Source organism: Halichoerus grypus, chromosome 2, assembly GCF_964656455.1.
Source record: "Halichoerus grypus chromosome 2, mHalGry1.hap1.1, whole genome shotgun sequence".
Classification (NCBI taxonomy): Eukaryota; Metazoa; Chordata; class Mammalia; order Carnivora; family Phocidae; genus Halichoerus; species Halichoerus grypus.
Window position 1 is genome coordinate 206886720 of NC_135713.1, and position 26107 is coordinate 206912826.

The 26107-nt window shown below is 61.5% G+C and overlaps 2 protein-coding genes across 2 annotated transcripts; one reads left to right on the top strand and one right to left on the bottom strand.

Annotated features, from left to right (window-relative positions):
* The first annotated feature begins 963 nt into the window (after positions 1-963).
* On the top strand, positions 964-10319 carry CBX2 (chromobox 2). Its single transcript, XM_036078874.2, has 5 exons — positions 964-1053; positions 1126-1169; positions 2156-2221; positions 4533-4635; positions 6026-10319. The coding sequence occupies exons 1-5, from the start codon at positions 982-984 to the stop codon at positions 7319-7321; spliced, it is 1581 nt and encodes a 526-aa protein (XP_035934767.1). The 5' UTR covers positions 964-981; the 3' UTR covers positions 7322-10319.
* Positions 10320-15958: 5639 nt separating this feature from the next.
* CBX8 (chromobox 8) lies at positions 15959-18587 on the bottom strand. The gene is made up of 5 exons (XM_036078875.2): positions 18429-18587; positions 17993-18036; positions 17734-17799; positions 17553-17619; positions 15959-17101 (listed from the first exon to the last, which is right to left on the bottom strand). Exons 1-5 carry the CDS (start codon positions 18495-18497, stop codon positions 16214-16216), a joined length of 1134 nt encoding a protein of 377 aa, XP_035934768.1. The 5' UTR covers positions 18498-18587; the 3' UTR covers positions 15959-16213.
* Positions 18588-26107: the final 7520 nt, after the last annotated feature.

A 26107-nucleotide genomic window follows, 5' to 3' on the forward strand; every position in this document is an offset into this window, starting at 1 on the left:
CCCCTTCTAAACGAGGTCTCCTTTCGGGTCGCGTGCAATCGCTCCAAAGGACACATCCCCAGATCCCAGCGGGCCCCTTAGAGACCTAGTCCTAGGTTAGAACCATCTCCTCAAACCTCGCTCCCACCCCCACATTCATTTCATCAGAACAGTGAAAGAAAAGTAAGAAAAGGTGCAGTTGCTTTTCTCCCTACGCGCGCCCTGAATCTTGGGGGCTGGGTTCCACTCTTCACCGCTAAAGGAAAGAACACGGAGCAGCTCGCCTCTTCATCTGATGCATTTTCCTCTCTCGCCTTTGGGGGGAAACAAGCTAGACTGCTCCCCCGCCCCAGTACTTTGTCTCCCATTCCTTCCCCGCCCCCGGCCCGTTTGGCTCCCGCGCAAAACGAGACTTCTGCCCCAAACCGAGGGACCACTGCGCGGAAGGGTAGAGGGCGGGTGGGGCCCCGCAGCAGCGCCCCTCGGAGGCCGGGGCAGGAAGCGGCCCACTTCCCCGCTTCGGGCCAGAACAATGGCTTTTTGCCCGGAAAGCGAAGTTCGGAGGAGGCCGGGCGCGCCCCGAGGGGGGCCCAAGCGGGGCTTGGCGCGCGGCCCCCGAGCCCCAGGCCCCCGGGCGCCCTTTCCTGCTCGCGAGGGACCCGCCCGCGCCCCCGGCCCGGCCCCCGCGCGCGCGGGACCCCAACCCCGGGCGCGAGGCCGAGCCCGCCGCGAACAATGCGCGCCCCGCCCCGCGCCCGCCCCCGCGCGCCCATTGGCCGGCGCCTGACCGGGTCGGCCCGCGGGGGCGGGCGCGGGCCGGGCGCGGCGCGGGGGCGCGGCGGCGGTGCGCGTGCGCGGGGCGGGCCCTGCGCGGGGCGGGGGCGGTGCTTTGTGTGCGGCCGGCGGGGCGCGCGGCGGCGGCGGTGGCGGCGGCGGCGGCGGCGGCTGTGCGGGGAGCGGGGAGCGGCGGGCGCCGCGGTCGGGGCGGGCGCGCGCGGCAGCATGGAGGAGCTGAGCAGCGTGGGCGAGCAGGTCTTCGCCGCCGAGTGCATCCTGAGCAAGCGGCTCCGCAAGGTGCGTGCGGCCCGGCCCGCGCCCGCCCCGCGCCCGCCGGCCCCGGCTCACGCGCCTCTTCTCTCCCTGCAGGGCAAGCTGGAGTACCTGGTCAAGTGGCGCGGCTGGTCCTCCAAGTGAGTCCCCGACAACGCGGCGCGCGCCTTCCCGCCCGCGCCACCTCGGCCCCGGGGGGCGGGGGCGTCCGCGCGCTGGGCGGGAAGTTCGCGGGGTCCCTGCGGGCTCGGCGGGAAGGGGGCGCGCAGTCCTGCGCGGGGCCGCCCTTTGTTTACGGGCCCGCGGGGCGCGGGGCTGGGCGGCCTCCCCCGGAAGCCCCTCGGGCCCCGCGCCCCGGCCCGCTTCCCTCCCGCGCCGCGCGCTCCGCCCGCGCCCATTTGTTGCCTGCGCCCCCAGCCCGCCTCAGCCCTCCCCGCGGGACGTGAACCCCCCTTCTCCCGTCCATATTTTCCCCACTGTAACCTGAGCTTCCTATTGATGGATGTAAGGGCTCCTTCCCCCCCACCCCCCGCTTTTAAAGTAAGGAAGGGGACTTGGCATCCCCGGAAGGGGCTCTGTTTACAGCCCCTCGGGCACACCCGTTTCCCCTTTCTTCCCGGACCCCACTTTTCTTTCTTTGCTTTCCCCTCCGGGTGCCCTGGCCCGCGCTCGCTTGGGCGCCAGCCACATTGTTCTGAATCTTTGGGCAGCGCTTCTGTGCCCCTCGGCCTGCCCCTTCCTGCATCCTGGAGCAGCCTTCCCTTCCCTCGCTGGATCCGGGCCAGGCTTTGGGGGCTTCCCTCCCGGCAACTTCCCATTTTATTGGGATTTGTTTTCCTCCCAGGGGGAGACTGTGGAGTTTTCCTGAGGCCGAACGTTAGTTAATTGAGGATTGAAGTGGTGGTTTCCCTTGGAGTTTGGGGCTGAGGTATTGGCCTTAAGGCCCCCAGTCTCCAGGAACTCATCCTAGGCACGGGTGGGATTTAGGGGGACTCTGCCGCAGCACCCCGGTGCCCTTGCCATCAGCAGGGATTGGAGGGCGAGGGGGCGGCCCCACTCCAGCTGGTTTCTGAAGTGGCCTTTCCCGGCCTGGTGTTTCTTGACGCCTTGCGTTTTGCTTTTCCAGACACAACAGCTGGGAGCCAGAGGAAAATATCCTGGACCCAAGGCTGCTCCTGGCCTTCCAGAAGAAGTGAGAAAGTTAACAGCACGTGTGGGAAGGGGGAGAATGTTGGGGAGACCGTGGCCTGTCCTGTTGTGGTTCAGGGCCGAGCGGGCCTTCTAGGGGTCCTGGGCTTGGGCTGTGGTCTGAGGGCCTCCGTGCTGGGGCTGTCGGTGGAGGTGGGCCCAGCTTTGAAGTCCCAGATGAGCCCCTCCCCGGCCTTCCCTTGGCGGGCCAGCACCGTGTCCAGATCTCAGAAGTCACGGTTTTAGTGCTGCTCTGGGTCCTTCTGACAGCCAGACTTGCAAAAATGAACCTTCTCGGTTCCTTCCTGAAAAGTTCTGGCTTCTCTTGTTGGTCTTTTCTGTTGAGTCATTTGCCAACAGCACTAATAAGAACTAGGATGGCAGGTTTGCCATAAAAATAGTGGTCTGGCTGCCCAGTGCTCCCTGAGGGTGCCATGGAGCAAGAGAAGGCCCAGAGAGGGAGCTGAAGCAGCACAGCAGAAAGTTAGTGGGTTCTGTACCGGAAGCGACACATTTATTTTTCTTTAGACTGCAAAACAGGTGGTATGGGGGGGGGGTGTGGACCACTCTTGCAAGTCCCAGGGGACAAACTTGCTTCTGTGATTTTAGATATCATCTCTATTTTTATATAGAGTTGGGTTAAGAGAGACGTCCTTGAGATAGGCAAAAGGGAGACGAGGGGCAGGTGATGGAGGGGCCAGCCTCCTGGCAGGAGGGTCCGGGAAGCGATGTCCCTAAGCACACTGCGGGGGGTGGGGAGTGACTTTATCAGTAGGGGGTTGCCCTACTGATAGACGCAGATAAATGAGTTGCTCAGCAGCTTTCCCACCTGGGGTCAATCTGGCCAGCTTGTTCTCTGGTCCGCTTTTTACCCCCACTGTAGCGGGGTCTTCTCCAAGAGGCCTTGCAGTGGGAAGCAAGTAAAGATGGGCTTTGAGCAGAGTTAGGAGAGACGAGGCCAGAGTACGCTTGCCTCCATAGCTCTGGAAAAGCTTATCAGTAATTTGTCCGCTGTTGAATTCATAATTCGGGTCTTGTAAGCCTGGGCAGGGGAGGGGTGGTGGGAGCTGGTCCGTTTCTCTGCAAGACAGCCCCCTAACTGCTGAGAGAGTGTGTGTCCTTTTAGGTTATTGCACAGCAGACAAGAACTAGGGTGAAATAGCCAGGAGGTGCGAGAGTTGAAAACAAGCATGGGGTGATCTGAGGATCATGGGGAAGAGAAATCTGGGAAGGCGGGTGTCTCCCCCTATGCACCCAGGCGACAGCCCCCCCCAAAACTAGGAGCTGGCAGTCCCGTACTTGGTGGGGGGGGGTGGCGTTCGTAAGGGCAGGTCTGAGATTCAAAATCTGCAGGTGCCAGTTAATGTGTCAGCAGAGGAGACCCAGGGGATGCCCCCACCCTTCTGGGAGACAGGTTGGGGGCTGCTTCGGAGAGTGTGAGCTTTGTCTGGTTGTACTAATTGGATTCTTTAAGAGATAGCCTTCCAGGCCCCAACAAGATGACAGTTGCCCCTTTTAATTACTGGGAAGCATCTCCGGATCAGCCTCTTCCCCAGGGGTGGCTTGCAATACAAGCTTTCTCTGGGGGTCGGGCTGGAGGCAGCTTTCTTGGCTTCATGACCCCGAGTTCTGGGAGCTGATTAAGGGTGTGCGGGCTTTGAGCCCCAGCCACTTCGGGATCGGGCACGTCCAGCGCATCTGTCAAGGGCACAGTCTAGGAACAAAGAGGTGTTAGGAAAAGGAAGCCGGGAGTGAGCCAAGGGCACTGGCTCTGGGAAGACCAGAGTGCAGGGTGGGACCAGAGCCCTCAGATCCCCTGACCAGTGCTCGTAGACTGGAGAGGCAGAGGCTGGGGCCGGTGGTCCTTGTCTGCCAGCCCGCGACTCTTGTTTGGAGCGCTGGGGTTGGACCATGGGACAACGAAGGCTCCTTCTAGTGGGCTGCATTCTAGAAGTTCCACGAAACATTCTCCCCATGGAAAGTGGCCGGGATTAGCGCAGGGCTGTCTGAAGAGGAGTCTGGGAAAACTGGAGAATTGTTCCTTTCCCGGCTTTGCTGAAATTTCTTTCACTCATTTTTACCCAAATGCAATAAAACCAATAGGTAAAAAACTAATACCGTATTGGAAAGAGGAGGGTCTAGACGTCTGCCTTGGGTATGTTCATGAATGGCGTGCTCTTCTGCAGTGGGACTGATGATAAGCCACCGCAGGCCCGGAGTGTTGAGGGGCGGTGTTTGGCGGCCTGGGGTTCCCGTGTGGTGGGAGAGGGTGTGTGCACAGGGCTTCTCGCACCTTGACTGGTGATTGTCTTAAGGGAACACGAGAAGGAGGTGCAGAACCGGAAGAGAGGCAAGCGGCCCAGGGGCCGGCCGAGGAAGCACACGGTGATGTCCTGTAGCCGCCACTCCAAGCTCAAGGTGGGTGGCCGCTGACCTCTTCGCGCCCCTCTGCACAGAGTGGAAGGCAGGGGCAGGAGGGTTGAGGGCTCTGGGGAATGAGGATCGCGCTGGCTCCTCCACAGAGGTCAGTCCCTGGCTCAGAAGACCCGGGCCTTCTGCCTCCTTCCTTGCTGGTGGCTCTACGCCTCGGCCAGCAGGGGGCAACAGCAGGCCCCTGCGGCCAGGAGGGCTGGTCCCCTCCAGAGCTGGTTTCTTGTTCATTTGATGTCCCTTCTGCACTCCTTTCTAGTGGGTGGCAGGGTCAGACTTGGCTGCCGACCACTTTCTTGGGGGAACAGAAAAGATCAGGACGCATGCACACAGTAGGTGCTCAAAGGTTCACTGAGTAGACTAACCAGGGCAGCCCACAGGGACGCACGCTTGGGGGTCCGGGGCAATGCCCTCCCTTCAGCAGTTCAGAGGCAGGATGGGGAGAAGGGTCACAGCCCCAGTCTGGGATGTGCCTAGGATTCCTTTCTCAAGGGCGCTGCCCCAGGATCCCGAACCCACACAGTGTAGCCAAGAGCTCAGTCACTTACAGAAACCGCCCTTCTGGGAGGCTGTGAAAACCTCGCTTTAAGGTTTGATGGCTGGTCCGCACTGGCCTGCTCTTCACAATCTTCCTTTCAAGTAGGACAGTGGGAGCCGGGGGGCCCTGTGCCCTCGGGCTCTCATCAGCTAGAGGGACCAGCTGGGGACCACGGAAGCGGCATAGAGGCCGTGGGCCTGGCTGGGCAGGGAGGCTCGGAGGCTCCGGGTTGGATTGGATCGTGCCCAGCTGAGGGCCCGCGAGCTTCACAGCAGGCAGCCGGTGTTGGCTCCGTTTCCCTAAAGTGTGCCCTTGGAAATGCCAGCCCAGTGAGACACAGGGTGCCCTGACGCCCAGAAGTCAGGAGGGCAGCAGTTTGTTCCCCTGTGTGCTGGAATGTTCTGAAGGGGTCCGATTTGGAAGTGGGAGGATTGGAGCAGGATGTCCCCTTGCTTCAGATTACGGAGCGCGCTTACACGCACTACTTGGCCCGCCTCGTAAGCTCTGCGCTTCCCTTTCCAAGTTGTCTGCTAGGGAGCCTGGAGCCAAACCGGCGTCCCCCCTTCAAGGCCGTAGTGCCCGGGACGTGACCACGCATGCTCTTTGCTTCGTTGCTCTGCTCTGATTTGACAAACCACCTGTTCTTTGTTCTGCTCGTTCTGCTTTTAACTGCATCTCATGGAATCTCAGAAGGACTTTTCCGATCTCTTCTGGACAAGCTGGTGCGTCGTCGCTCCCTCCTGGCTGCTCCTCTGGGGTGGCAGCCACTGGAGTGTCAGCTTTGAGGTGTCCTGGGGGCCCGGCCTTCCAGCCGGTGACACCTGTGCTCTGTCTTTGCAGGAACCCGACGCGCCCTCCAAATCCAGCAGCTCCTCTTCTTCCTCCACGTCTTCCTCCACCTCCTCTGATGAAGAGGACGACAGTGACTTAGACGCCAAGCGGGGTCCCCGGGGCCGCGAGACCCACCCGGTGCCTCAGAAGAAGGCCCAGATCTTGGTGGCCAAACCCGAATTGAAGGACCCCATCCGGAAGAAGCGAGGCCGCAAGCCCCTGCCCCCGGAGCAGAAGGCGGCCCGGAGACCCGTGAGCCTGGCCAAGGTGCTGAAGACCGCCCGGAAGGACCTGGGGGCGCCGGCCAGCAAGCTGCCCCCTCCGCTTAGCGCCCCCGTGGCAGGCCTGGCCGCTCTGAAGGCCCACGCCAAGGAGGCCTGCGGTGGCCCCAGTGCCATGGCCACCCCGGAGAACCTGGCCAGCCTGATGAAGGGCATGGCTGGCAGCCCCAGCCGGGGCGGCATCAGCTGGCAGAGCTCCATCGTGCACTACATGAACCGAATGAGCCAGAGCCAGGCCCAGGCCGCCAGCAGACTGGCCCTCAAGGCCCAGACCGCTGGCAAGTGCGGCCTCGGGCTGGACCTCAAGGTGAGGACGCAGAAGGGGGAGCTGGGGATCAGCTCCCCAGGAAGCAAAGTCCCAAAGGCCCCCAGCAGTGGGGCTGTGGAGCAGAAAGGGGGGGGTGCAGGGGGGCCCCCCTATGTCCACAGTAGCAGCAAGGGCCCTGCCGGGTGCCTGGGCCCCCAGCCTGCACCCACCCAGGAGCTGAGCCTCCAGGTCTTGGACTTACAGAGTGTCAAGAACGGCACAGCGGGGGTGGGCATGGTTGCCCGCCATGCCGTGGCCAGCAAGGGCGTCCCCTGCCCGGCTGCGGGGAAGAGCGCCGGGGGCGGCCCCGCGGGGGGGAGTGGGGCCACCATGCCCTCCGACAGCAGCAAGAGCGAGAAGCTGCCTTCCAGGGGGGTGGCTCTGCCCTCCTCTGCGGGCAAGAGGGACTGTGTCAGGGGCAGCGCGGCCGCCAGCGGTCAGGAGGGCCACACGGCCCCCGGGGAAGCACGCAAGACAGCCTTGCCCGGAGAGCCGAGCGCCGGGGAGGAGAGCAGCTCCGACTCAGAGCCCGGCTCGGCCTCACCGCCCGGCGCCGCACAGAACCCGTCTGTGTCTGTCCAGACCAGCCAGGACTGGAAGCCCACCCGCAGCCTCATTGAGCACGTCTTTGTCACCGATGTCACTGCCAACCTCATCACGGTCACGGTGAAGGAGTCCCCCACCAGCGTGGGCTTCTTCAACCTGAGACATTACTGATGCCCTGTGGCGGCCCGGCTCTTGCCTGCCCTTCTCTGGCCTCTGGTTTTGCTTTGATAACTGCCCTGCACCCCCCAGCCCTTTCTGGGGTCCGGGTGGCCTCCTTCCGGGGCAGGCTGGGAGGGGACTTGCTCTGGCCCTGCCTGTGATTTCAGGCAGGGCAGTACCTTGATGCCTTGCCCTCGTTCCTACCTCTGGGCCTTTGCTTCACTTCCCACGTGTCTCAGGAAGTCTGCCTTCCCGTGTCTCTGGCCGAACGTTCCTCAAGGCCGTCCCCTGTGTGCTGTTTGAACTGCCCTGCCTGTGACGGCGGGCTGGGGGCTCAGCTTTCCTCCGCGTATCTGGGGGACACAGCTGTTAGAGGACGGATCCAGCTCGGTAGTTCCTGCCCAGTGGCGGGGAAGGAACGTGGACTGGGGTGGGGGCAAGGCCTTGAGGGACTGCTCCAGGGCTCAACTAGGGGGCTGCTAAGGGACCTCGCCAGTCGGGACTCCCCTTCAGAGTGGTGCCCGACTGGCAAGGACCAGGGCACCTGTCCGTCTCCCTGTCCCTGCCCCATGCCAACAGCTCAAGGCTGCGGCCTGAATGTAGGGCAGGTGCTTGCTGTTGGGGTGCTCGGGAACCCTGGCTCACATTAATGTTGGCCCGAAGTCAGCACGAACTGGGAGGGGGCTGGTCCCAGAGCTGTTTCACTAGAGCCTCCCCGTTTCCGGGGGAGCAGAAGCGGAAGGGCGTCACTTTGGCTGCCCTCCTTTCTGCTGTTGGTGCTGTTCTGTGCAGGGACAGCCGTGGCCCCACAAACTGCCCCCAGGAGCCCCTGGAAGGTGGGAGTGTGGGCAGTCGCCGGAGTTAGGCCCACCCTCCCGTGGCCCGCAGGCTTCCGGCGTCAGACCTGTCCGGCTCCGCTCCCACCGCACCCACCTCTGCCGCGGCCCACGGGCACCTCCTCTCCCTGACAATCCCTCCCACCTTTGGGGGTTCCACAAGCTCCTTCCCGGCTGCGAAGCCGTGTCCCTGAATCCTTTGGAAGGGGGTCACAATCTGAGAGGCCCGATCTGCCTGCCCCCAGACGGGCCGAGTCTGGGAGCTGCCTGGGACGGCTCGTGGCAGAGAGGTGGGTCAGGGAGTGGGGTCACCAGGTCTTTGTGATGCCAAAAGAAAAGTGGAGGTGCAGGGTCCTTTTCTGCCTCAGTGGTTGGTGGAAGCCAGCCAGCCCATGTGGGCACTCTGTCCTGTTGCCTTGATCATGGGGGAGCCCAGGCTCACGCGGGGGGCTCTGCTTTCTGAGGGGTGGGCCTGCCAGACCTCCAGCTCCCTCGTCCCTCACCCTCCGCGCCAAATAGAGATGGCTTTTGTGTGTCTGAATCAGTTTCAACCGTGTGCCTTTGGGGACAGACCCGTGTCCAGGACCTTGCTAAGGGGTATCCACATGTGGCTTCTGGGTCACCTGTGTGGTAGCCGTGCTGGGCTGCGGCGGGAGTGGCGCCCATCTTGGCAGATCTGAGGGCTCGGCATCCCAGACAACCAGGCTAGAACTGGAAAGTGGGCAGCAAAGGGGAGAATTGCCACCTCCACGCTCCCCCCCACCCCAGGAGGCGGGGGGAAGAGACTGCAGCTCACTGCACAGTCTGGAAGAAAGGGATCCCATGGGCCACTGACACCAGCTTCCCCTCCAGTCCCCAGACACCCCGATGTTCCCTGGCTGTGAATAGAGGGGCTCCTCTGGGCTGCCTTCCCCTCAGAGGGGCTGATGGCCTCCAGGCTCTGAGACTCCCTTTCTGCCAGGCCCTGGGCTTCCTTAGAGGCTGCAGAGCCGGGCCGCCAGCAGCTCTGAGCCCTTAGGGCCACCCTGGGCTTCCGTGGGCTGCTGGACGAATGCGTGTCAGCACTGACCTGACGTTCTCAACAGCCGGGTCTCCAAACCCCGACGTGGTGCCTTTGTTTACCAGCTACTTCAATCCCAAAGTTGACTCTGCAAACACCTTACTCCCAGCCGCTTTGCCTTCTTGCTGTGTTGTGTGGTTTTCTCAGTGCTTGTGACTCCATGTGGTTTGTGTTTAAAAGGGTGTGTGCGTGTGTGTGTGTGCGTGCACACGTGCAGGCGTGACCGCCTCCGCTGGAGAGTTGATTGTCATGTTTACCAATAAAAGTAGTGCTCTCTTACTTGCTGCTATGTGTGTGTGCACGCGCGTGTGTGTGTGTGTGCGCGGCATCAGTCACGTCTGATTGGAGATCCCTTGTTGATTCTGCAGGGTTCCCCACATGGACCGCATCACAGTGTATACTGAATGGGTGTTTTAATCGTGTTGTGTCTTTGTTTGCTTGTCATGGATAGGAAGAAGCGGCCAGTCTGTCCTTAAGAGGGTTTGACATATTTTTATATATATTTTTTGGTACCAAAAAGAGTGTGCCTCGGTTTGGTTACACTCAAAATCCTGACGTGACTAAGAGGGCTCTGGGCCTAGAGGTTTCATTAGGGGGAAGCAAGGAGGAGCAGAGGTTTGGACCAGTGCCAATTGCTGGCTTGATTTGTGTTTTTTAATTAAAAAAAAAATCATTCATGTATGCCACTTCTAATTGCTTTAAACTATGGCTGTTTGTTTGCTTTTTTAAAAGAGAGAACAAAAGTGAATATGTTACTGCCCCGGGAAGCTTAAGATCTTTGTAGAAGCAGGATGGCAGCCCAGCCCCCATATTCAATCAGAACCTACCAGTTAGAGAGAATGCTTCCCCCAGGAAGCCGGTGGTGGTTTGGGGGGAGGGGGTGGGAGGAGGGGCGAGGTAGTGCCTAGATGACCAGATTTTTGCTCAAGTATATCTAAAGATTCTGTTGCCTTTCTAGTATTTTTGGGAAACTAACACTAGGCATAGGTTGCAGGTTTGTTTTTTGTTTTTTGACATTAATTTATTTTGCAGGGGAGACATTAGTGAGTGGTGTTGGGGTTTGTCTTACTTTCTGTTAACTTTTAGTATATCAATAAATCTTTTTTTAAACTTGCCAGCCTGGTGTACATCACGCGGGATGCCTGGAAACAATAATCTCTCTTCACTTGCCCAAAATACTCTGGATGTGGACTGATGGAAACATCCAAGCCTTCGGGAAAGGGCTAGCCCCTTTCCTGGAGTGCAGGGGGTGGGGGGGGGGGAGTGTTTTTTCTAAGCAAAGGGGTGGGGTTGGTTACAACTGTGAACCCCTACACCCGCAGTTCACAAAGGGCGATTGGGCCACATCGGGAGATGATTCTGGTGGTCACGACTGGGGGGCAGGGGTGAAGGTTGCCGCTCCCGGCATCTAGTAGGCAGAGGCCGGGGACGCTGCCCGACATAATAAACTCACTTGGAGACCTTTCCCAGAAAGCGAGACTTTAAGTTAACCCCAAAGACACTGTGCTGGAAAGCTGCATAACCCCTTGAGTCCGCTCCTGTGCTAACACTTTAGAAGGACACAGCTCTAAGACCCCCAGAGGAGCCGCTGTGGCCCTCCAGAGGTTTGGAGTCGCTGGTGCTATTGTACTCCTAACTCCTAGCTCATCATAAGGAGCTGATTTGCCTATTCTAGAGCCTTCCCTGGGCCTTCAGGGTTTGCATTGCCCTCAGCCTCAATGTGTTCATAAATTTCATCCTCCAGGGAGAATCCAGCTCCCTTTGAAGTGAAGACAGCAGTTGGACCTGGATGTTGGCCACCAGTTGAAAGGCTAGTTGGGGCGAAGGCCTGGATGTTTTCCTTGGGGAGGAGGTTCGCACTACAAATAGAAATGCAACGCACTCTCCAGAAAAGGCCAGAGAATTGGAAGTGCAACTCTTGCGGCAAGGCTGCAGGCCTGCTTTCTTCTGCTGCCCCTGCAGAGGCTGGACCTGTTCTGTTTTGGAGAAGGTGGGCAGGGGTGACGCCTGCCTGGCGGGCCTCTGGCCTTTGAGAGGGCAGAAAGGGGGTGGGGATGGCCGGGAAGGAGTGGGCACGCAGAGCAGGAGCCCGCGCTGCCCCCGGTGGCAGGCCAGGCTTTCGTGGGAGCCCCTGTCTCTAGAGCCTCCGCCAGACGGGTGCGGGGCCCTGACCCACACCGGCCTTTGTTCGTTTCTGCGCGGCTGATCTGATGGCCTAATCCACCTCCTTCCCAGAAAGAATGGGCTGGGCTGCCAAGGGGCCCGACCCGGCCCGCGGCCTCCCCCGGACTCAGCCCCGCGCCGCCGGGTCCAGCCCAAGGGCGCCTGGCGGGATGGTTCAGCAAGGCTACGGGGATCCCGGCGGCTGAACACCCCCTTCCTCTCCGCAAGGGAGGGCGCAGAGGGGGGGCGCCCACCGTGGCCCACTGTAGCGTGCTTTGGGGTGGGGGAGATGCGGCTTTCCCGGGGCTGCTTTCAAGACCCAGAAAGACCCTGGCCGCAAGCACTCCGCGAATCGAAAGGCCCGGAGGGGGTGGGCGCCCGGAGAGGGACTCAGGCCATCGCCTCTAGAGGGCGCGCGCGGCCCGCGGACTTCGAGCCTCTGGCTCTTCGGACGCGCAGGGGACATTCCCCACCTCGGGCTCCGAGCTGCCCCGGGGAACCGAATTGCTCGACCCCCACCCCGACTGCTCCCAGAAGCCCCTGGCAGCCTCCATTTCCGAAGTGTCCGGAAGAAAGCCCCGGCCCCAACCCACAGCCTCTTCCCCGTGTCCAGGCCCCCAAGGCTGGGCGCCGTGGAGCGCCGCCAAACACTGAGCAGCTCCCATCTCAGACTCCAGCTGGATCCGAGGCCCCCTCTGGGCCTGGAGGAGTTTGTGGTGAGAGGGGAAAGTCAGAGCATGAGCCCCCAAAGCGCTGGATGCCGGCCTTCTCGCCGTCGGGTCTCCCGCTCACAGCACAGGGCCTCCCCTAGGATCGGTGCGTCGCAAGCATCAAAGGGACAGAAAAATGGATTCGATCCGCCGCGCTTCAAAGAGCCATAAAGATTCCAGTCCAACCAGCGTCGGCCAGAGGAGCCGACCGTGCCCTGGGACAGAGGCGGCACTGCGGGCGGGGGCCTCCGCTCCTGGTCACTCTCCTGGAGAACCTGCCCAGGGAACGGATACCGCGCAAGGAGCTCCCGGTCAAAGCCGAGGTTGATGGTGGCCAGCCAGCCGGGAAAAGGGGACAGAGTCGGCGCCTCTCATCTTCCTAAACACGAGTCCTCTCCGCTGCCCAAACACCCAGGAGAGGTCGCTTGAGGGAGTCCCGATCGAGCAGCTGGGCCACCGCTCAGGGGCGAGCGCCCCTGGCGCGCCTCGCCAGGCCACCCCACTCCATCCCCGCCCCGACTCTGCCCGCTGCGGGCGCAGGCCCCTCAAGTCCGAAGGGCACTCAATGCCCCATGACCCGCTGCCCCAGCCCCGGCGCCAGTCGCTCCCTCCCTCCCCGATCCTCCCACTCAGCTCTCAGAACTGGGGGAAGAGGCGCGGAGAGCACCGCCAAGGGCGGGGTTCCCAGCCGGCTGGCCGAAGACTGGAGATGTGCGGGCGAACGCGTCCCCACGCCTCTCCCTTCGCGCTCTGCGAGTGCGCCTAGGTCAGGGCTTCTCTGCGCGACACGGTCTGCGGGGGGGCTACAGGGGTGGGACTGGGACAAGCCATGGCCGCCTTGGGGTCCGGAAAGCGGCTCTCCCATGCCGCCCCACGTCAGCGCCCTGCAAAGTCTTCGCCCGGGAGGGCCAAGAACCCCTATCCCCACCCTGCGCTCTGCTCTTCCCGGACGGCGCCTCGCCCGGCGTTGGGGCTCCTACACCCCAAGAAGACCGGGGACGGAGAGGCTGGCGGGGGGCGGGGGGCGCGGGGCTGCGCGGCGGCCGCGCCAGGTTCACTAATCACATCAGCGTGCTCTGCGCCGGCTCCGAGCAGCCAGTTGCCTAGCAATACCCGCGAATTCAATTCCTCAATCAATAGGCGCGAGGCGCTGCATTTCGGGGAGCGCTGGCGAGGCTGGGTGGGTCTGGGGGGCGGGTCCCGCGACAGCACCAGAAAGCAGGCCTGGAACCGCCGGGCGCACATCTGTGGGGCGCCCGGGCCTCGGGGACCAGCGCCGTCGGGCCTAGGGGTGGGGCGCGCGCGGGGGGGTGGAGCCCCGCCAGAAGAAAGGGGGACCCTAAAGGTCGTGCCCATCCTCCTGGTGTCCCCGAGTTCTGCCTGGGTCCCAGAAAATTGCAGCCCGTAGGTGAGGAAAGCCACGACCTCCCCCCTGGAGGCTAAGGAGAGTCATAGCCCACTCCCTCCGGATCCCACCTCTCCCCCCTCCCCTAGTTGGAAAGTTCCCCCAGTTGGGGACGGGCCTTTACTGGAGGAATCCTTCGGGGCCGATGCGGGCAAGGGTGGGGGTGGGTGGGATGAGACAGGAAGAAAGGGTCCTCTCTCCCCAGGCTAGTCTTCCCTCTGCTCCTGGGGAGGGGGGAGGGGAAGGAATAAAACCGAGACATGTCTCTATTTACAAAGTATATATTTAAACACGTAGAAAGCGGTATTGGATACAGACATTCACGACCGCAGAAGATAGGTACCGAAGCTTCACTCTTGAGCTGAGGCGGGGATCGATTCTAGATTTGTACAAATCTTAGAATTAAATAAACTCAACACACGCACATCCCGCGCGGTTGCAGACTCCCAGCCACGCGGCCCTGGCCCCTGCCCACCCACCCCCCAGGTCAGCGTCGCAAGAGCGAGCGGAAAAGACACACACGCATGGCCACGGACAGACGGCGGACAGAGGGGAGGCAGGGGCAGAAGCCGGCTGGCCCCGGAACGTCGGAAGGAAGAGTCAGAGTCAGCCCCGAGGGAGGGAGATGGGAGCCAAGGGAGGAAGGGAGAAAGGAAGGCGGCAGCCAGGTAGACACGTGTCCCCGAGTTACCGTCCACTGGGTAACAGACATGTCTCTTCAATGAAGCTTCATCTGAAAATAGCGTCCACATTTTAGCAGATACACTTGGTCAACGGCGCTTCTTTATACAAAGTCTAAAATACCAGTTTTACAAATGTGAGCAGATAAAAATCCCCATTCCAGGGGCTTCTCTTTATAGGCGCAATTTGATACTCAAAAACAAATAAAATCATGTAGTACACCGTCTTCCTCTTTTTTTTTTTTTTACCCCCTCTCTTTAAAGGCAAGAAAGTCTGGAGGAAAGAGGGAGGCGGGGAGATGGGGAGTGCGGAGGAGGACAAGGCTGGAGTTCCCATCCAGAAGCTCCCCCCCAGCCCCGGCCCCCCGCCTCGCTCGCCCCGAGTCTGTGCTTCCTCCCGCGCGCAGGACCCCCACGCCCTCCCTAGACAAGCAGTGGGCAAGGGCGGGGGAGGCCGGGGAGGCCAAAGGATCAGCCCTCGAAGAGAAGGAGGTGTGGGTGGGGGGGGAGACAGATTTGTGCTTTCAAGTCGAAAGAGGGGCGCGCGTTCTGCATCCCTGGAGCACACGGGGGCGCCCCGGGCCCCGCCGCCGCGCACGGCCTCCCCCGCCGCGGCCGTCTCTTTTCAACTCCGGCTCCTCCCGCCCCCTTTGGCGGAGTTTGAATGTCGAGTTCAAATAGAGAACACTCCGCGAATCGAAAAGGCCTATAAATTATAGCTTTTGCTTTTAAGAAGAGGGCGGGGGGGGGGAGGAAAAAGCAAAAGTTTCTGATGCGCATTCTTGGATGAAAACCTCGCCTCGCCCCTCCTTCCCCTCGCCCGCCGGAGCCGCCGGGGATGCGAGTCCTGCCCGGCGCCGAGCCCCGAGGCCCGAGGCTCCGCCGCACTCCCGGCCAGGCCTCGGCGCGGAGCCCCCGCTCCCAGCCGCGCCCGCCGCCGCGCCTCCCTCCGTGGGTCCCGCAGGGTGGGCCTGTCTGGCCCTGCGTCCATTCGAGAGCCGGCGGCCCGCCCTCCCCGAGGGAGGCAGGCTAGTCCAACTCTTCCTGGGAGGTGGGGGCCACCGTCTCTTCTGGCGAGGCTAGAGGACGCGAAAAGGAAAAAGTCCACCCCCAAACACTTTTCCTGTAAAGCGACTGTCTCGAACTCTGGGACTGACATGCAATCCTCCCAATTTATCCTGGCATTTCGGGAATGTAAACAGATTCGCTGGATTTCTTTTCTTTCTGTGGAGCAAGGAAAGGAATCGAGGGAACTGGGAGATTTTATCCACATGACATACACACGATCGGATCGGCGTGTATCCCACACACGTTATCTCCCGTAAAGTGCATTTCCTGATGTGGTCCTGGGGGGAATCTGCTGCTCCCCACCCACCTGCGACTTTTTACCTTCAACATCACACACAAAAGTTATTCAAGTGAATACTGCCCCCCCCGCGCCTGCCAACAGACTTCTTAATCTTTAAAAAAAAAAAAAAAAAAGGCCAAACACACTGACCCCACCCCCTTTTTTTCTGATTGGGGAGCCAATCTTTTGTTGGCCTAGTGGGCCAATGGGAAGAGAGAAAAAATCCGGGTCCTGCCTTGGTTCCAGGGGTCTGCCAAGGGGCTGTGGGAAAAGGGAGGAGGGGTCAAGTGGGTAGGCTGAGTCCCTCCAGACACCATCAGAGAGGTCCAGTACCCAGGTCCCCAACCTCCTTAGTGCCCTGGGTGGCTGAGGGGCGGCGACTCAGCCCGTCTGCCCCAACTAAACCACACTGAGTCTCTCTCTCTCTCCTTATTTAAATAAAACAACTTCAAGAGTTGAAATATATATATTTAGATATTTTTTCTTAAATAACATATTTACATCTAATAGAAAATATAACTCTAGAGATAATCTTTCCAACCAAAACTGAGGGGAGGGAGGAGGAATGGAAAGGGTTGGGTGTGTGAAGTTAGGGACAGGACCAGCCAGAAGGCCGCCTCCCACCCAGAAATAAAAAGCGTTATGCCAAGTTTGCGCTCCCACTCTCTCTCCTGCTCTCTCGTCCTGGGATCACCCACCAATTCATCTTTTCTCTTTAAAAAAGCCTTGGTCCGTGTTACTTTCCTTAATGGTGACGGTCAAAAAGTTTGAGGTCACGTCGGTGACCACCACCTTCTCCAGGTTGGTCAGAGAGGGACTCCAGGACTCTTCCTCTGGGTCCCCCAGGATTCTGGCCACTGGGATCCTGGCGATGAGAGAGGGCCTTCCCCCCTGGGCCCCCATGTCCCGATATAAGCCCCCCACAGAGCCAGGGGTGCCTGAGCCATGCCGGACCCGGGGGCCACCTGGGTCCAGGGTGCCCTGGCCTCTGGCCTCCAGGAAGGTGGCCCTGTGCTTTATGACCCTGGCCGGAAAGGTGTCCACAGCCAGCTTGCCTGTGGCCTCCGCCGGGCTGGGGCTGGCCACACCGCACTGGGCCAGGTCCGAGTCCTGCCTCCGGGCCAGCTGGATCACGCTGTGGCCAGCTGGGAACTTTCCTGCCCCGGAAGGGGCCTCGTCCAGCTTCCTGCCCTTGAGGTAATCTCCGAGGCCATCACTGGCTTCTCCCAAGGGCCTCTGCGAGGGGTCCAGGAGCTCCTTCCGGGGCTTGGGGCCTCGCTTCTTGGAGCTGTCTCCCGGTGAGCTGGGTTTGTCATCGGTGCGGCTGGCACCCCGCTCCCGCTCTCGGTCCCGCTCGCGCTCGCGCTCCCGCTCTCGGTCCCGGTCCCGGTCCCGCGGGGGCTCCACCCGGCAGGTGCTGCCAGTGCCGCTGCTGCTTCCTGGCGGGGACAGACCCATGTTCCGAAGGCCCTCGCGGGCTCGGGAAGTAGAGGCCAGGTCCTGGGGGGAGCGGCCAGGGTAAGGGATCCGGATGCCCCGGGCTGAGTCGCTTCGGAACTCGTAGGTTTTGGCCTTTGCCTTGGCCTGGGCCTGCAGGAGAGAAGGCATGTCAAAAGCAGAGCAGGGCCCCCTGCCCACTACCCCCCCCACCCCTCTTCCAGCGGGGGCCTCCCTGCTTCACCCTCTGATGCCTCGGAATTTCTATATGGGTGGGGGTGGGGCTTAAGGGCAGCAGTCTGGGGGAAGTGGTAGAGAATTCGTCTGGAAGCAGCCATTTGCAGCAAGCACACTTCTTGCTGGTATTGGACTGTGTGTCTATTTGGGATGGTGTGGGCATAATCCTAGTGTGGCTAAGCCCCTTTCCCCAAGACACCCCTTGGCTCTGCCACTGACCTGGTGACAGCCCGTCTGGGGACTCCTTCCTACATTATAAATAAGCAACATGAGTGGACACCCCAAAGGTCCATAAGCCCTCAGGGCCCCCTTCCCAAAAATCTCACACTACAACATTGCTTCCCGCCACTGGGCACAGCCATCTCACCTTGAGGAGGAAGGTTTTGGGTTTGGGTCCTCGCTTTTTGGGGCCATAGAGCTCCATCTCCCGTTCCCTAGAGACAGGAAGGAAAGAGAAAGGGGGTGTGTGAGTAAAGAATCTAGTGGGACTCCAGTCCAGGCTGGACCCTGTCCCTAAGTCAGAGTCTGAGGCTTGGAAGGGCCTGTACCTTTCCTCAAAGGCTGCGAGCAGGCGAGCATCCAGGATGTTTTCTTCGGGTTCCCATGTGCTGTACCTAGAGGAAATCAGGAAGAAGTGGGCGTCAGTCCCGGGAACAGGGAAAGAGCGGCGGGTGTGTGTGTGTGTGTGTGTGTGTCTCTAACTTTTCTTGTTGCATTGTGTTGTATTTCAATGTAAAGGGAAAAAGAGGAAGAAAGAAACCTCCCGAACAACAGTCTGGGGTTGAGAATTGCATATAACCTACTTACTTCTGCGACCAGCCCTTCCATTTCACGAGGTATTCCATGCGTCCCTGCGGATGCAAAGGGGAAAATGTGTGTGTGCAAGGGGAGAAATGCATGACGAGGACACAAGAAATACATGCAAAAAATGCATGCACCAAATGAATGCGCGAAATCCCATCGCGAAAGGCACGCGCTCGCTGCATCACCCCCTGCACGAAACGCTGCACAAAGTGCATGCACCGGCATTCATCCCCCCACCCCGCCCCCCACCCATGCAATCTGTGCATCGCTGCAAGTCTAAGGAAAGCGCTTGGGCTCAGAGCCGCCGCCGCCGCCGCCACGGCCGCGGCCGCTGCTGGGACCTGGGGGAAGGGAAGCTGGGCTGCAGCAGGGGGAGGGAACCCAGGCCGGGAGGGGAGGGCTCGGCCAGCCTCGGTCCGAGGCCCACGGAGGTACCTACTTTCCGTATGCGCCGCTTCAGGAGGGCTTCGGCCGCGAACACCCGCTCCCCCACCGCTGAAAGCTCCATGTTGACTCGCCGCTTCCCCCCTTGGCCGCTTCCAGGAGCAGAAAAGCAGCAGCCAGCCCACGACAGACCATAATACTCTCCCGCTGACGTCAGTTCTCCTCCCCCTCCCGCGCGCCCGCTCCCTCCCCGCCCCCCTCCCGCCCGCCCGCTCCCCCCTCCCCTCCCGCCCCGCGCTTCCTCCGGCCCCACGTGTTGCTAACGACGTTGCTAAAGCGGAGCGGCTGGGGCCTGAGCCCCTGCGCGCTGATTGGGCGAGCTCCGGGCCACGCCCCTCTCCCTTTCTCCCCCGCGTTGCTACGTGACCCGCGTTCCAATCGCCAGGGGGCGGAGTCCGAGGCTACTCCAGAGACAGAGCGCGAGGGGGTGGGGGCCGCCGCCGGAAGTGACATAGCGGGGAGGGCGGGCCCGGCCGCTGTCAGTCTGCGGGGCTGGCGAGGGGGCTGTCCACCCTCTGTCCTCGCCGGGGTCCCCTCCCCCGCCACCAAGTTGTCCCTCCGGTGCTCAGCGTCCCCCAGGGCTCTCGCTGGGACCCCCCGAGGTGGTGTCAGCCAGGCCCCGCCCCCTCGGCAGACCCCGACCGCCCCACCCCCACCGCCCGGACTCGCGCCCTCCCCTCCCCCCCAGCCGCCGCCCGCGCCGCACAATGCACAATGCACAGGTGCTGGGGCGCCGCGGGCCGCACCGGTACCCCGAAAGCCGGCCTCGCGCCCCGGACCCGCTCCCCTCTTGACACCCTCCCCCCTTCCGCACACCCGACCCTCGGTCTCCATGACAACGGCCTCCCCCGCCGCCGCCAGCCCCATCCCGCTAACAATCAATGTGCCTGTGTCTCTGTCTCCTGTCGCGCAGCCCTGCCCTCGGCCACCCTCCGGGCCCTGCGAGGCGAGCTGGGCTCGAGCGCTCGCTCCTAGCTTGGAAGCCGAACGCAGACCCAGTGGGCACCCTCTGTTCCTGTCCAGCCTTCCCGCGCCCCAGGACCCCGCGGGGGACGTCGCGCGCCTTCTTCCAGCCCCCGGACCTGTCCCCGACGTCCACAGCCACCTGCCCCTGCCGCCAGTCCGTGCTGCTCGTCCCCGCCAGGCCACGGCCCCGCGCGTCGCCAGCCCCGACCCCGTGCCGGGGGTCTCGGTGTGTTGGGGGAGGGCGTGGACGACCACCAAGGCAGAGCCTGGAGCTTGGCTGGGGTTGGGACGAGTGGCTGTGGGGGCATCCCGCTCCCCGCGGACCTGGGCGACCTGCGGGGCCTGTGCCGTGCACTTCCTTTCCACGGCTCTTCCCGACGTGCGCAACAGACACTCGGCCAGAGAACCACGAGCGGGAAGTGGCAGGGGGCATCGCGGGGTCCAGTGCTGCTTGAGGGACAGGGGCTCACAGGCGAAGATAGGTCCAGGAACGGGGGCGAGGGCCGGGCCACGGATACCTTGCGTGCGCACACACGCACTCACAGACGCTTTTGCTCAGCTCGCGGTGACCCGTGGCTGGGGCGGCGTCGGTGACAGCCCAAGTCCGGGCCCAGCTCTCCCCGACCCTTTTCTCTTACCGCCCAAGCTGCAAGTCACAGCACCCACTCCTTGGAACCCACGATTTAGTTAAAACATCGGTAATAAACTTGACTGGAAGCGATTTCCCTTGGCGAAGAATAGGGTGGGAGAATAGGGGGGAAGAGAGAGAGAGAGAGAAAAAAGGCGAGCCAAGGAGTCTGACTCGAAAGGGCAGGAAGCCCAGAGCGGAAAACTGGCCTTCGGTCCAAAGTTAGGTGCGCGGCGGGCGGCGGGCGCGGCGCGGTCCTGGGCGCGCGGGACAGGCGCGGCTCCGAGCCCACCTTCCCTCCCACTCCCCGCCCCCGCCCCTGGAAACGCGGGGTTCCAGGTTTTGGCCTTGCTCCCAAACTTTACAAGGTGGGCGCTGGGTGAACATTCTCATCTCTGGCCGTTCTGTCTTAACGAACAGCGAGTTGGCGACGGCCAGATCGCCCAGCCGACCCGCGCGGGCCGCCCGCGAGAGGCCGCCGACGGCCGCGTCCTTAATCATAAAAAGTCATTCCCGGTAACAAATAGTTTCGTTGGCCGGTGCCAGCGATACAGCTGTTTCTGTTTAAGCTTAAATACTTTCCAACAGTTTGGGCAGTAAAAATAAAGTCGGCCTCAGCAGCCTATAAGTGTCTGGTTTCCCCGCCCAGAGAAAGCCCACCCTGCGCCCTGGGCCCGGGTCGCTCTGCACGCCCCGCCCGTCCCCTCTTGGAATCCGCTGGCCGCCGTGGGCGACGTTGCCGGACTGCCCCAGCCCCGCACCAGCCGCCGGAGGAGGATCGAGGGCCACCTTGGAGGCCTGAGGGAGGGAGCCTACGCGGCCAGCCGGAGGACCAGACCCGCTTCGCCTCCCGCCCTCCCCCCACCCCTCGCAGGCTGTCTGCGCCCGCAATGAGTGGCGGTTTCCCTTCAGATAGGGTTTCTGGAGCCCTGTCCCCGGGAGTTGTGTTTGCGTTGGGTGCCTTCACAGACCCGGAGTTTGCACGAGGCGTGCAGAGGTCGATGGTTTCAGTTTCACGCTGGAAAAGTTAGCGTTCCTCCTCCCTCCCAGGGTTTCTCTTCTTTCCTTCTTTATTCTTTTCCTTCCCTACTCCTTTCCTTCCTCTCCTCCCTCCCTTCCTTCCCTTCCTTCCTTCCTTGCCTTCCTGCTTTCCTTTCTCCCTCCTTCTCTCCCTTTTCCTTCCTCCCCCTCCCCCCTTTTCCTTCTTTGCCTACATGCCTTGGGAGCTTGAAGTGGGGAAATGCAAACCCTGGTGTGGCTATGCACAGTCCCCTCCTCTGGAGGGGTACCGAGAAATGTTCCCCTTGCTTTCTTGCTGCACCTTTCTGCCTTTCTTTATGCCTGGTAGTGAAAACTCTTGTTCCGAACAAAATTATCGCTTGTGAGGTGTCTGGATTTGCAAACATCGGGAATTGTTCCTGCAGAGCCCACAGCAAAGAGAGAACTCAGTCCAGAAGGGAACAAGAGGTATAGTATAATCTGAGATCAGATTGAGCCCCGTTCTTCTCAGCAGCAGACTCAGTCTTGCCCGCCGACCAAAGCAAACCTCCAAGGTGGGGGCGTTACCCCTGCTTGGCACCCGCCACCAGCTGTCCCAGATAGAGCAGGGTTACAGAGAGTGGGAAAACGGGTCACTGAGAGACCTCAGCTCGGGGAAGGTTTGAAGACTGAGAGGTAGCAGTCTGAGAAATGGGCTTGTAGTGGGGCAGGACCCAGAGCTGGGGCCTCCCTGGTGGGCACCGAGGATGCCTGAACGTGCCAGGAGAGGGCGCTAGCCCCGGGGGTGGTGGAGGCGTCATTCCCGCAGAGTGGGCAAGGGTTCTTTCAAATTTGTCAGCTGGTGCCACAGTCTTAGAAACCAGGAGAACATGGAACCCGCTCCCCACTTTCTTACTGAATGTCCCTTCCTGAATCATTCAACTTTCGCCACCTCCCTTCTTTCTTCCACACAACTGCTTTTCTCTTTCAGAGTTAGTTAATTGCTTTTCCCATGTGCACCCCTGGGAGTAAACAAAACAAAGTTTCAAAGAACAAGAATCCTCTGCTTTTAATCCCACTGCTCCGCGCCCTAGGCTGCGGTTGTCAGGTTGGAGTGCGCAGCCTCTGCAGTAAATAAGGTAACTGCTTCCTATTACTTTAGCCCCATATGGCTGCAATTTGAGTGTCTTTGGAGACAGTGCTTGTGTTGGGGCGGGGGGCAAGGGGGAGTGAAAGTGGAAATCAAATGCTCTCAGATCGCATTTTTATGAAGGAAATTGTCGGCGATTCTCTTAGCAGCCTTCCCTCCACTCCTAGTTCCTGAGATGAGCTGCCCTGTTTCTTTGTTTACGGAAACACAGGCGCCCGCCCACCTCGGGGCACCTGCTTACCCAAACCCTGGGTCTCTTGCCCAATTCTGCACTCGTTTTGGTGACCTGGGCACACAGCCCTGATGTCTCTTCCCGACAAAGGACCTCTAACCTGCTCCCCACACCTGAGAGCCAGCTGAGCCCTGCGCCCCAGTCTCTGGACGGTGCTCCCACCCTGCGCTCCATGTCACGGTCTCATTTGAGCCTGGAGGCCACCCTAGGGCTACGGAACCTCTTAGGCCTCCCTGTGCCTGCTGCCAAGGGACTCAGCACCCGGGGAGGGAGGCTGGAGCCTGGCGGGGTCCGAGGGGAAGGAAGGGGAGGGGCAGGCTGGGCAAGGCGCTTGGCTGCTGGGTCACCGGCCAGACCAGCAAGCCCGTGCGCGTCCTCTAGCTGGAGGGTGAGGCCGGGCCTCAGCTCGCTCACTGGGAGCGTTTCAACTCCGCAGCTTGGCGGGCGTCGGACCTGCCTAGTCTTGGCCACGACGCGGGCGGATTTGGAACCCAATCGTTCCCTTCGGGAGCAATGGTGGGGCTGGCTGTGAAGCGAGCACGGGTGGCTCTGAAGCGTGGCCGAGTGGGATGTGGCCTCATGTGCGGGAACAGGGGCCGGTGGCTTACTTTCGGTGGCTCCACAACCCGACAGGCGTCCTCAGCCTCCGCCTCCCCCATGCCCAAGCCAGGGCCTGAGCCTGCAGGGCACTGATTACCTGCTACTGGGGGAAGCTGCAGAGAGGTCCCGACGACCCGGACGGGACACACTGGCCAGTGACTGGAGGTGAGGCTGCCGAGTATCGGCCTGAGCTCTCCCTACTTCCCGTGAACTCCCCGGAGCAAGAAGTGTTCCACCCTTTGTCCCACTTTCTCCTCCCTAGTAGACCTTCAGACCATCCTTGGTAGAAAAACACTAGAACATGCGGCCCAGGCTAAGAGGGGGGCTGACCATGTTCCAAGAATTACCCACAAGCCTGCACATACCTGAGGAGCCACCTAACCCCTGAAATCACATGAGCTGAAATCAAGCCCCCTGACTTCCCCCTCCATAGGAGGAATAGCAGCCCCTCAGAGGCAGGCAACATCCCTTGAACACTTGTTATGTGGCACCTGCACGATACCAGTTAAGATTCCTAACAACCAGGTAAGATCAAGTCCATTGTTCCCATCTTATAGATGAGGCACAGTGAGGCCAAGTAACCTGCCCAGGGGCACACAGAAGGTAATCTGCCTGAGAAGTCCAAAGCCTAAGTCTTTCTAATACTCCACATCAGGGGCTTTGGATCCTCTGGACATTTCAGCTTCTCCAGGGCTTAAGGAAAAAATTCAAGGTAAGAAAGGGCCATGGAACCTCCTGGAATGGCCATAGATGAAGCCAGGGGTCTCATCACCGGAATCAGCAACCTGGTCCTGCTAAGCAGGGATACTGCTCTGGGCCCTTAGCAAAAAAAAGATGAGACTGGAATGACAGGGATGGGAGGGAGTTCTAGCAGCCCAGTCCACTGGGCTCCAGGCTAGATGTTGGTGGAAGTCCTTGTTTTTCCTTCATCATAGAGCACGGTGGCTAAAATTGTGGGCTCCAGGGCCAGCCTGCCTGGATTCAAATCCACTTACTAGGTGTGTGCCCTTGTGCAAGTTACTTAACCATTCTGTGCTTCAGTTACCTTAACTATAAAAAGCAAGAAAGTATCCACACGCTTACTCCACAGGGTGGATAGGAGGGGTCATCGTCAGGCACAGGTAAATGCTCAAATTATTAGTTAAGGTTGTTGCTATTATTGGTGCCCTGGTTCCAGGTCAAGCTAATAGGACCCGGTGGGTCTGGTTTAGGTGACAACCCCCCTCCCCCCCCAACAGTGTCAGCCTGAGCTGTCTCTAACTTCCCGTGAGGGGCACACACGAAGAGGGAGCTGGGTGCTCACCGGCCCTTTAGACGGAAACCTCAGTCTAGACTGGCCCCCGTAGGGCATCTGCTCCAGGACGCATCCCACCAGGCGGTCTCCCTGAGAAACGCACCCGAGGCCCCTCGCAGCGCGGAGGCCAGACACACTGCGGGTGCCTGGAGGCGGGAGCACGCGCACAGCGCCAGAGCCGGCACGCATGCGCTCACGCGCGCCGCAGGACGGGCCCCCCCGCCCCAAATCCTCTCCTGGAAGACCGCCTGGTGTTGCCTGCGAAATCCAGCTCCGGAAGCCAGGAGGCACCCTCGGCCGGTGGGGTGCACGGGGGAGATGGCTCTGAGGTGGGCGGGAAAACCGAGCGGCTGCACCCCCTGTATGGGTCTCGAGGGGTGGAAGAGGTGCCGGCGCGGGTGGGTCCCGGCGTTGAGTTCCCGCCGCTCCTGTGGAAGGGGCTCCGACCGGACGGTCTAGGCACAGCCGGGCAAGACTGCGGGAGGCAGGAGGGCGGCGGGCGTGGCGGCAGAGCAGCCTGAGACAGGTGGGTGGCTTAGGGGTCTGGGCCTCGGAGCCTCATCCAAGAGGAGAGCATTATCAGAAGTCTCTTGGCCTGGGACGTCCGGGGCACGTGGACTCCGCTGCTGCGGGGGCGCTGGCACTGACGGCTCGGCCCATGGACGGCGGCCTGTGATTCAGGATGCCCCAGGTGGCGAGTCTGACCCCGGATTCTGTGTGCACGGAGAGAACGCTGGCGTCGCGGTTACGCGGCACTCGGTGCCTGTGCGCCCCCCCCGTCTCGTGACCCTCCCCGTCGGGAAGGCAGGGAGCACGCACCCTCCCGGGGAAGACGCCGAGGCGAGGCTGGCCGAGGACTGCTGGCACCAGCGCCTGCGCTCAGAGAGCTCTCCTGGCTCCCTTGAACCCGAGTTCCGCCAGGGTTGGCACTTCGGGAGCCAGACTTGCTAGTCCGCGGGTCACCGCCTCCTCCTCCACATCCCCCCTCAACCCCCCCCCAACGGGCTCTCTCCGCCCTGGGGAAGTTGTCGGACGCCTCGGACTCCGTCTGGAGCTTCACGTTCTTTCTCGCTTCCCACCTCGCCCCCAAGCGGAAGGAATTGAAGTGACTTTTTGCTGGGACTCCGGGGACCTCAAGGAGTTCCAAACTGGAGGTCCCTCAGCCAGTGCCACTCCCTATTTGATTGTCCACGCTGAAAAGAGCCCAGTCCAGCCTCCCCTTTTAGAGGTCAGAGAAACTGAGGTGCAGGAGCCTACGGGGTCATTCGGGGAGGCACAGGTTGGGGGCCTCCCGAACCACCTGGGGGAGCGGAGGCGTCCGCCGGCGCGCCGCCCTCCGCGGGACTGGGCAGAGCGGGGACTGCGGAGGGTGAGCGGCAAGCCCCGGGGCAGACGTTCGTGATTCGACGGAGAAAATGCGGCAGTGCCCGCATGGGTCCCGCCTTCTCTCTGAAGGACCTCGGTGGAATTGGGCGTCCCCGGTCCGGATCGGCGCCTCTCCTGGCAGCCCCACGCCGGGGCTCCCGCGGTGCACCCCCAGCCTTTGCCCCGGGGCGGGGGACGCTGTCTGGGGCCCGACAAGGCCGGGCGGGCGTCGAGGCTGCGCGACCAGAGCGCGCCGGCTCCGCGCACGCCCAGAAGCCGCGTTGCCGGTTCCGGGGCTGCCGGAAAGCGCGCGGCCAGCGGCGGCTCCGTCCCCGCGCAAGCGCCTCACTGCCCGGGCGAGACCCGGGTCTCTCCCGCCGCCCTCGGCCGCGGGGTGGCTCAGCCCCCGGGGGAAAGCGCAGACGGCCGCTCCGGCCGGGACAGCCCAGCGGGAGAGCCGG

What these genes read in the sequence shown, in the direction of transcription:
- CBX2 (XM_036078874.2), top strand. Translation starts at nt 982, where the DNA reads ATGGAGGAGCTGAGCAGCGTGGGCGAGCAGGTCTTCGCCGCCGAGTGC. An exon ending in TGAGCAAGCGGCTCCGCAAG is followed by an intron (nt 1,054 to 1,125) that starts GTGCGTGCGGCC and finishes CTCTCCCTGCAG; the next exon opens with GGCAAGCTGGAGTACCTGGT. An exon ending in TGGCGCGGCTGGTCCTCCAA is followed by an intron (nt 1,170 to 2,155) that starts GTGAGTCCCCGA and finishes TTGCTTTTCCAG; the next exon opens with ACACAACAGCTGGGAGCCAG.
- CBX8 (XM_036078875.2), bottom strand. Translation starts at nt 18,497, where the DNA reads ATGGAGCTTTCAGCGGTGGGGGAGCGGGTGTTCGCGGCCGAAGCCCTC. An exon ending in TGAAGCGGCGCATACGGAAA is followed by an intron (nt 18,037 to 18,428) that starts GTAGGTACCTCC and finishes TTGCATCCGCAG; the next exon opens with GGACGCATGGAATACCTCGT. An exon ending in CCAAAACCTTCCTCCTCAAG is followed by an intron (nt 17,102 to 17,552) that starts GTGAGATGGCTG and finishes TCTCTCCTGCAG; the next exon opens with GCCCAGGCCAAGGCAAAGGC.